Source organism: Danio rerio, chromosome 21 (genome assembly GCF_049306965.1).
Source record: "Danio rerio strain Tuebingen ecotype United States chromosome 21, GRCz12tu, whole genome shotgun sequence".
Lineage (NCBI taxonomy): Eukaryota > Metazoa > Chordata > Actinopteri > Cypriniformes > Danionidae > Danio > Danio rerio.
In genome coordinates this window covers 1,177,501-1,187,500 of record NC_133196.1, presented here as the reverse complement: position 1 = coordinate 1,187,500, position 10,000 = coordinate 1,177,501, and the positions used below count along the sequence as shown (strand labels likewise).

Here is a 10,000-nt window from a genome sequence, read left to right as displayed (position 1 = left end):
GACTGACAGGTCCGCGATGCGTGAGGCCAGCAAACACGCAGAAGCTTTCAGTTAAGATGAACACAGTTTCTACAGTTATACTTTATTTATTTATAAAGTATGACTCTGTATATAATGACTCTATCTTGCTGGAGTTTATAGCCGTTTCGCTTTACTTCAGGACGCATTCACATCGCTCTGATGGTCTAATCGCTGTTTTAAGTTATCCAGAGCTGTATGAATGTACAAATCTTGAATATCACAATATTATTAAATATTACAATTGTAACAACACAGACAGCAACACTTTTGCATAATCGATACCCAGCTGATTCAGTCGTTTCATAAGAGGACCAGGCGCGCTTCTTCTCTTCTGTTTTCCTTGTCTACATAAAGGCAGTGAGGTGCGGCTTGTTTTCGGCCACTTGTTCAACTGCAAGACATGCTTAACTTGCGGGATGATAACGTATAACCCGTGCCTACAGACACATTTGCCAAAGAAGCAAAATGGAAGAAGAATATTGCTGTTTGATACAGACGTGTTGATGCCAAACCAGCGCTGATGTTGACCTGGATCTGCGTCAGAAACGCAACAAACAGGCTTTACCTTTTATTTTACAGCTTATAAAGCATGTACGCAGATTAATGCAATATCATATTTAAACAACAAAACTGTTTACAAAAAGTCAACATATGCGCGTGTTGTTGTCTTTTCATCACGCAGCGCGCACGTGAACCGCGATGAAGAGAAAGGAAACCACGTCAGGACATATTTTTTTAAATGATGATTTCTATTAAAAATGTAAAAAGGTTTTGTGATTATAATAACAACAGCGGGGCATTAAATAAATGCATATTTTCCATGGAGCGAGCGATTTGAGGAAGTCTGCTATTTTTATTTGACGGAAGAAAAAAACATATGATTGGAAAAAAACAGCCCATGCCGGTTATTAAAAATAATCAGTCAGTGTTTTCGTTTTGTAATAAAAAAATATTATTTAAGTGAAAATAATTTAGGGCAGTCCTATTTATTTATTCATTTTATTTAGTTTATTCTGCTCTTCTGTGCTAAACACTGCAGGTGCGTGAAGATGCTCTGTTGTATTGTTCTATTATTAATATGCTAGCATATAAAATAAATCAGTATTTTATGCAATATTTAATGTGTCAGACACAAAATAGACGCGTCAATTTGTTTAATATAAAATTAATAGTAATCTGACCAGTTAACCGTTAATAACCGATTAATGAGCGGCGGTTGTCGATAGCAAAATTAACCGAAATGAGCATCCCTAGAACAAACTGAGTATGATCAGCGAGACATGACTTAAACCATAAAAGAGGGGTGCCAGAGATCCCTAGTGAGGCAAGCCTATTCAAAACAGCCTCGTGTAGAACCAGTTTAGGACCATGATCTGTTCACACTGCAGATCCAACACAATCTCACGGCAATTCGTAACTTTTTGATTTAGTGGCTAATTCGTTTGAATTCAATCCAATTCGTACAATTTAGCATGATGTGCTCATCCCCCAATGACGGTTGGGGTTAGGGGTGGGGTTCGGTGCCACGCCTAAAATTGTACAATTTCGTACGACTGAACTCGTCTGAATTCGTATGAATTAGCCACTAAACTGGCAAAACGTAAAATACTTCGGTTTCCTCGTAAGATCAGGCTGGCAGATCTGATATTGGCCACATTTATCAGAGCAGTGTGAACAGCCATGCACAAACATCAGATCTGAGAACAAATCCGATTTGAGCAGTGAGCCTCGCGGTGTGAACGTAACCGCAGCGTTTCATTTCTCAATATCTAAAAATAAATTTGAATAAATGTTGAAATAAATTAAAGTCTTTTCAGATCTTTTTGACTAACGCTCACTGCACTTTAGCAGTAAGAAGCTACGATGCTGACTATTGAGCTGAAGCTTGGCTACAAAATTAAATCGCAAATCAAGTCGCAGTATCTGTCAAAGGAATCGCAAGTAGATGTTTCCCCTGAATCGCACAGCCCGAGTGTTGGCATGAAGTCATCTGCAGCTCAACATTCTGCATTTAGCTTTCCTCTTGTATGAAGGCTCTGAACTTTAGAGATTTTATTAGGTCCAAAAATTTAGAAAATCAAACCCGGTAAAAAAAAAATGATGAGGGACGAAAGTTTCAGAGTCAGTGTGTCAACAACCGTAACTGTTAGAGCCGATTTGCTTTAGTTTCTCTTGCTATTTTGCCTAAATGCAGACATGTACAGTAGTCAACTTCTGAAGTGGGTATAAAAAATGTGTGTGTGTGTGTGTGTGTGTGTGTGTGTGTGTGTGTGTGTGTGTGTGTGTGTGTGTGTGTGTGTGTGTGTGTGTGTGTGTGTGTATGTGTGTGTGTGTGTGTGTGTATGTGTGTGTGTGCGTGTGTGTGCGTGCATGCGTGCATGTGTGCGTGTGTGTGTGTGTGTGCGTGCATGCGTGCATGTGTGCGTGTGTGTGTGTGTGTGTGTGCGTGCGTGCGTGCGTTTGTGTGTGTTTCTTCTGTTCATCTTTGTCTTTTGGTTGTCCACAGGCTGAGTGTAATGGAGCAGCAAACGGATCGACAGCGAACGGACCAAAGACAGTGGCGGATAAAAAAGCAGACTGATGATGAGAAAACACACACACACACACACACACACACACACACACACACACACCAATACACAGATCAATGACAGCCTTCACATTGAGAGACAGGAGTTATTATAGTGCAGTGATTTAGTCATCTACACACACACACACACACACACACAATCTCTCTCTTTCTTACACATATACATACACACACACACACACACACCTACCCCAATATACAGATCAATGGTAGCCTTTACGTGGAGAGACAAGAAGCTGTCATGCAGTGATACATTCATACACACACACACGCACACACACACACACAACAATCATTCATCCAAAAAAGACTCACACTTTCTCACACACTAACTCTCTCTCACACACACACACACTTTCTTACATGCAAACAGACACACGCACTCACTCACCCACAATCACACACACATGCATCGACAGGCACACACAATTACAGACAGGCACACACACACACACACACATATATTCTAAATCACACACACCGACAAACAGAGAGACACACGTTTTCACACGCAATTATATACACACACTCACTCTTTCGCGCACACACACACTTACATACACACACTCACTGTTTCACACACACATACATACTCACTCTTTCACACACACACACACACACACACACACAAACACACACACTTATATACACACACTCACTCTTTCACACACACACACACACTTATATACACACACTCACTGTTTCACACACACACACTTATATACACACACTCACTGTTTCACACACACACACTTATATACACACTCACTCTCTCACACACAGACTCTCTCATACACACACTCTAACGCTGTCTCTCTCACACACACATGCTTTGATTAAGTTAATTCTGCTGGCATTTAATTAAGATGAAGGGAGATTGTCTGTCCATCATTCCATGATGTTTGTGTGTTCTCTGCCTGATTTTGACCTCAGATCAGCAGCAGCATCAGTTCTGCGTGTAACTTATGAGATTTAATATAGAATAAATGTAGAATTATTTTACTTCTGTCTGTTTCTTTTCTGTGACGGGGCTTTTAGTGGTCGATCTTGGTTATAACATTAACAGACTGTACAGACGTCTGCTACAAAAACACTCCATTCAGTCAGTCATTCTCCTTCAGCTTAGTCCCTTTATTAATCAGGGGTCACCACAGCGGAATGAACTGCCAACTATTCCAGCATATGTTTTACACAGCGGATGCCCTTCCGGCTGCAATCCAGTACTGGGAAACACCCATACACACTTAATCACACACACTCGTACACTACGGCCAGTTTAGTTGATCAGTTCCCCTATAGCGCATGTGTTTGAACTGTGGGGGAAACCGGAGCACCCGGAGAAAACCCACGCCAACACGAGGAGAACATGCAAACTCCACACAGAAACACCAAATGACCCAGCCGGGACTCGAACCAGCGACCTTCTTGCTGTGAGGCCACAGTGTTGACCACTGATCCACCATACCGCTTTATTATTATTATTATTGTGTATTATAGGTATTTATTGACCTGAGGCTTTCAGATGTGGATTTAATAACAATAAAAGCATCATCATTACTAAAACGTCTTCTGTTTGAGAAATGTCTTTAGACAGGTAAATGGGCAGTTCATGTCATTTACATTTATTTCCGGTGGTTTTTGTAATTAATTTATAGCTCTGTGTTGTTTATAATATTTATTGTTTATTTTTATTATATATTTAAATATTTTTATTTATCTTTAATACATATAATAATTTGTTTATTATGATTATTATCATTATGATGATTGTGATTTTAATTATTATTATTAATATGCAATTATTATCATTCATTCATTCATTCATTTTCTTGTCGGCTTAGTCCCTTTATTAATCCGGGGTCGCCACAGCGGAATGAACCGCCAACTTATCCAGCAGGTTTTTACGCAGCGAATGCCCTTCCAGCCGCAACCCATCTTTGTAAAACACACACATACACGGAGACCATGCAAACTCCACACAGAAACGCCAACTGAGCCGAGGTTCGAACCAGCGACCTTCTTGCTGTGAGGCGACAGCACTACCTACTGCGCCACTGCTTAACCCTATTATTATTATTATCATCATCATCATCATCATCATCATCATCATCATACAATTATTATTCTAAATAAATAACAAAAATCAATCCTAAATGTAACTGAAATATTTCCCAAATGATGTTGAACAGATTGAGGAAATGTTTACAGCATGTCTGATAATATTTTTTCTTCTGCAGAAAGTCTTATTTGTTTCATTTCGGCTAGAATAAAAGCAGTTTTTAATTTTTAAAAAATCATTTTAAGGTCAATATTATTAGCAATTTTAAGCTATATATATTTTTCGATTGTCTCCAGAACAAACCATCATCATACAGTAACTTGCCTAATTCCCCTAACCTGCCTAGTTACCCTAATTACCCTAGTGAAGCCTTTAAATGTCACTTTAAGCTGTATAGAAGTGTCTTGAAGAATATCTAGTCTAATATTATTTACTGTCATCATGATGAAGAGAAAATAAATCAGTGATTAGAGATGAGTTATTAACACCGTTATGATTAGACATGTGTTGGAGAAATCTGCTCTCTGTTAAACAGAAATTTAGGAAAAACAAACAAGGGGTGAATAATTCAGGGGGGCTAATAATTCTGACCCCAACTATATGTGTAACATGACTGTTCAGAATGAGAAGCTTCTCTCTGCGTTTGCTTTACCCCAGTTTGCAAATGTAAGAGAACTTTGATCATTCCCATGTAGAGAACATTCAGGGTCTCTGTCTTGTTAATGTACGAAACAGATCTGACACACACACATGTTGTTTGCAGTATTGAATGCAAAAACTGTGAAGCTCACTATCTCAAAATCCTCTAGAACGCAGATAGCACCTTATTATTCCAAGGTAAAGACTTATTTTAATGCATTCAGATGTGGATCTTTAAGATGACAGTGTACTCTACAGAGGTATGCTAATTAAATGCCTTGATTTACACGTAAAAACAAAAAAAAAATCGGCTTTTCAGAGAACATCTAAAGAGAAATCTTAATGGAAACACAGCTTTTTGGATATTTACTCAGGCTGTATTATTGATTTATTATTATTGTATTGATTGATGAAATGTGCAGGATATTGCGCTGTTTGTCCAGCAGGTGGCGCGCGCGCTCTGGGCGCGGAGGTGAAGTCTAGAAGGGATACAGCTGTAGATACGCACATCCATATAGCATCACTTCTGTAACACTGTATAACAATAATTCATATTTTTATCGTGCTGTGAGGGTTGGGTTTAGGATTGGGGTGGGGCTAGACGTTAATAAAATACAGTAAAAGAGACATTTAATAAATTATATTATTATTATTTTTAATTGAATGCTTGAAAAAAATGAACAACAAATGTCATCAATCAAACAACAACAATCTAGAGGTTTTCAGTCATTTAGTCTAACATAAGAGTCTAGTCCTTCATCAAAGTTCTTGTTCGTATTGCATTTAAGTTTATTGATCGATCAATAGACTCTAAATACATTTTCATTTCAATTTTAAACAATAAAAACTGTTTACACTTACAAAACTTGCTCTTGTGAATATGTAAATAATTTTAGTTCACTTGTCTGATCTATAAACAACCGGACGCGGGACCGTGCGCGTTCACGCCACCTGTATGGAAGTGACGTATGACGCCAACATGTTCACTGCGTCACGAAAAACAGAACTCGAGGGAGAGTAGAGCGCGCCAAACACAAGCTTCTGCTCACGCACACATCCGGTCGCGGGCACGAGCATGTAAACACAAGACTTTTATTTTTATTTTTTATTCAAAAATGTAAATTAACAACCACAATCAGGAGATCAATATAATAGAGATACAAAAGAGAAAAAATACAAACATTAGCCGCAGAAAGAAAAAAAAGACTAACAAAACAAAGGAAAGGGTTAGTAAGTGTATGAAAATCAATAAAATAAGAGCATTACAGGTAATCTGTCTAACGCAAATCAGAGTCATGTAAACACAAGACGAGTCAGAAAAACTGACCTACACATACACGTTTATTAACCTTATATATCTTCCCCTCTGGCATATATTTTGCTTTTGTTTGCTTGTTTTGGGGTAAATAAACCTTAGTTTGTGTATTTTATTTAATGTTTTATGTTGTTGCAACTTCATTTATTGTTAACCGTCCTGATATCATTAGAAATTAGGGGGAAAATAAAGAAAATAGACTTTCTAACAACATTACCTTACCTTAAAGTGTCGATATATGTTGTGTTTGCCTATATTAATGATTTATAAAATTGCCTATAACAATAAACTCAACCTTGAGAAGGCATTGCTTTGTATAATATTGTGAGTATGTACCATTTAGTTTGTATGTTCTGTTTGAAACAATAAAATAAATAAACAGTTCTCCCAGTACTGGGTTGCAGCTGGAAGGGCATCCGCTGCGTAAAACGTATGCTGGATAAGTTATTGGTTCATTTCGCAGTGGTGACCCCTGATTAATAAACGGATTAAGCCGACAAGAAAATGAATGAATAAACAATTTAAATAGTTTAAAGTCCCGCGGGCCCCAGTGCGCCCCCTGCCGGCGAAAACGCTCAGAGGCGCGCGGATGACCGCAGTTTTGACTCTGGGGCGCCCCGAAGCCTGAAGCAGATCGAGGATAAATAAGGGACTAAAGATGGCGACGGTGGAGGATTCATGGCAGAAATTCGCATCCAAAACTTCCCTTCGGAATCCAGAATCCAGCGATCCAGTGTGGCAGTGAGAGCCGAGAGCCTGAGCCCCGCATCCGCTGCTCCGTGACCGGCTCCAGCGCCACACATCCCGCTACCGTTACCGGAGAAACACCGCGGAGTTTGGACGAAGCGACACCGGACCCGCTGATGATGATCCCGGGCTGAGCTTCGCGTCTGCTGCATGGAGGCCGCTGGAGGGAGTCTGTCCGCCCCGCTGGAGCAGTGATTTGGGTCGGAACTTAAACCCGAAACCGATCGCGATGTATTTTCTGAGCGGCTGGCCGAGGCGGCTCCTGTGCCCGCTGCGGAGCGACGAGCGGCCCTTTCGGATCGAGCCCAGCGCGCAACGCTTCTACCTGGCTGTGCTGTCCGAGACCCAGATCAGCATCTGGTTCAGCAGGGTAAGAAACGGCTTATCTCTCCTGCTTTAGATCGGTTCACGGTTCGAATCCCTCCTAGTCTTTAAATGTAAACTACTGTTGTTACGGTTGTCTTCGTGGTTTGAGGTTTAAGTTTGTCAGGTTGTTTAGTGGTTAAAGATCATATACCTGTAGGTAGTAGGTTCGAATCTCTCCAAGTCTTTAAATGTAAAGACGTGTAATTTAAAGGTCTGGGTTGTTATTGTTAACTTAGAGCTTTGAGGTTTAAGTTTGTCTAGTTGTTTAATGTTTAAAGACTGTATACCTTTGTAGGTTGTAGGTTCGAATCCGTCCATGTCTTTAAATGTATTCTAGTGTTGTTACTGTTATCCTAAAGGTTTGAGGTTCTAATTTGTCTAGTTGTTTAGTGCTTAAAGACTGAATGTCAGTGCTCCAGATAATTCAGCTATGTTTGCCCAAACCACGCTTTCAAGCTATTAGATCTTTGTAGGTTGTAGGTTCAAATCCCCCCATGTCTTTAATGTTAGCTAGTATTGTTACTGTTACTGCTATCATGTTAGAGGTTTGAGGTTTAAGCTTGTCTAGTTGTTTAGTGGTTAAAGATTGTATACATTTGTAGGTTGTAGGTTTGAATCTGTTGATGTCTTTAAATGTGTTCTAGTGTTGTTACTGTTGTGTGTCAGTGGTCCAGATAATTCAGCTATGTGTGCCCAAACCACGCTTTTAAGCTGTTAGATCTGTGTAGGTTGTATGTTCGAATCCCATCAGGTCATCAAATGTTATCTGATGTTGTTACTATTATTACCTTAGTGTTATGAGGATTCAACTTTGTCTAGTTGTTTAGTGGTTTAAGGCTGTATACCTTTGTAGGTTCTTTAAATGTAAAAACGTATGATTAAAGATCTGTGTTGTTACTGTTAACTTAGAGGTTTGAGGTTTATGTTTGTCTAGTTGTTTAGGGGTTAAAGACTGAATACCTTTGTAGGTTGTAGGTTCAAATCCATCCATGTCTTTAAATGTATTCTAGTGTTGTTACTGTTATCCTAAAGGTTTGAGGTCCTAATTTGTCTAGATGTGGTTAAAGACTGAATGTCAGTGGTCCAGATAATTCAGCCATGTTTGCACAAACCACGCTTTCAAGCTGTTAGAACTGTGTAGGTTGTAGGATCAAATCCTTCCATGTCATGAACTGTAATCTAGCGTTGTTACTGTTATCATCCTAGTGGTTTGAGGTTTAAGGTTGTCTAAATGTTTAGTGGTTAAAGATCTTATACCTTTTAGGTTGTAAGTTCGAATCCCTCCATGTCGTTCAATGTAAAGATGTGTGATTAAAGATCTGGATTGTTATTGTTAACCTATAGGTTTGAGGTTTAAGTTTGTCTAGTTGGTTAAAGATTGTATACCTTTGTAGGTTGTAGGTTTGAATCTGTTGATGTCTTTAAATGTATTCTAGTGTTGTTACTGTTGTGTCAGTGGTCCAGATAATTCAGATAATTCGCTCTCAAGCTATTAGATCTGTGTAGGTTGTAGGTTCTAATCCCACCAGGTCTTTAATGCAAATTAATGTTGTTACTGTTATCATCTTAAAGGTTTATATTTGTCTAGTTGTTTAGTAGTTAAAGATTGTATACCTTTGTAAGTCATAGGTTTGAATCCCTCCATGTTTGTAAATGTACACTAGTGTTGTTGCTGTCATCACAGTGGTTTAGAGTTCTAATTTGTCGAACGTTAGTTGTATAGTGGTTCAAGACTGAATATCAGTGGTCCAGATAATTCAGCTAAGTTTGCACAAATCTCAGTTGTAAGCCATTAGTTCTGTGTATGTTATATGTTTGAATCCCTCCACTTCAATACATGTAAAAAACTGTGATTTAAAGGTCTGGGTTGTTACTGTTATGCTAAAGGTTTGGGTTTCTAATTTGTCCAGTTGTTTAGTGGTTAAAGATTGTATACCTTTGTAGGTTGTGAGTTCAAATCCCCCACATCTTAAATCTAAGCTAGCGTTGTTACTGTTATCCTAAAGGTTTGAGGTTCTAATTTGTTTAAAGGCTGAAGAATGGATGATAACTCAGATAATTCAGCCCAGAATCAAACTTGCAGAGACCACGGTTTCAAGTTATTAGATCTGTATAGGGTGTAGGTTTAAATCCCTCAAAGTCTTTAAATTTAAACAAGTGTTACTAAAGATCTGGGTTGTTACTGTTATCCTAAAGTTTTGAGGTTCAGATTTGTCTAGTTTAGCGTTGAAATACTGTATATTAGTCATCCACATAATTCAGC

At 38.8% G+C, this 10,000-nt stretch overlaps 2 protein-coding genes across 5 annotated transcripts in view; both read left to right on the top strand.

Annotated features, from left to right (window-relative positions):
- The window catches only part of c21h18orf32 (chromosome 21 C18orf32 homolog), a 10,789-nt gene extending 7,176 nt beyond the window's left edge, over window positions 1–3,613 (top strand). For both annotated transcript variants that reach the window (XM_073935609.1, XM_073935608.1), the window contains exon 3: window positions 2,528–3,613. In XM_073935609.1, coding sequence (XP_073791710.1) covers window positions 2,528–2,602 — 75 coding nt within the window. In that variant the 3' untranslated portion in view covers window positions 2,603–3,613. The remainder of the gene's footprint in view (window positions 1–2,527) is intronic.
- Window positions 3,614–7,255: 3,642 nt separating this feature from the next.
- The window catches only part of ric1 (RIC1 homolog, RAB6A GEF complex partner 1), a 76,000-nt gene continuing 73,255 nt past the window's right edge, over window positions 7,256–10,000 (top strand). For all 3 annotated transcript variants that reach the window (XR_012397029.1, XR_012397030.1, XM_073935606.1), the window contains exon 1: window positions 7,256–7,741. Coding sequence is in view for 1 of the 3 variants with exons in the window: in XM_073935606.1 (XP_073791707.1) it covers window positions 7,601–7,741 (141 nt within the window). In the remaining 2 variants the exon portion in view is untranslated. The remainder of the gene's footprint in view (window positions 7,742–10,000) is intronic.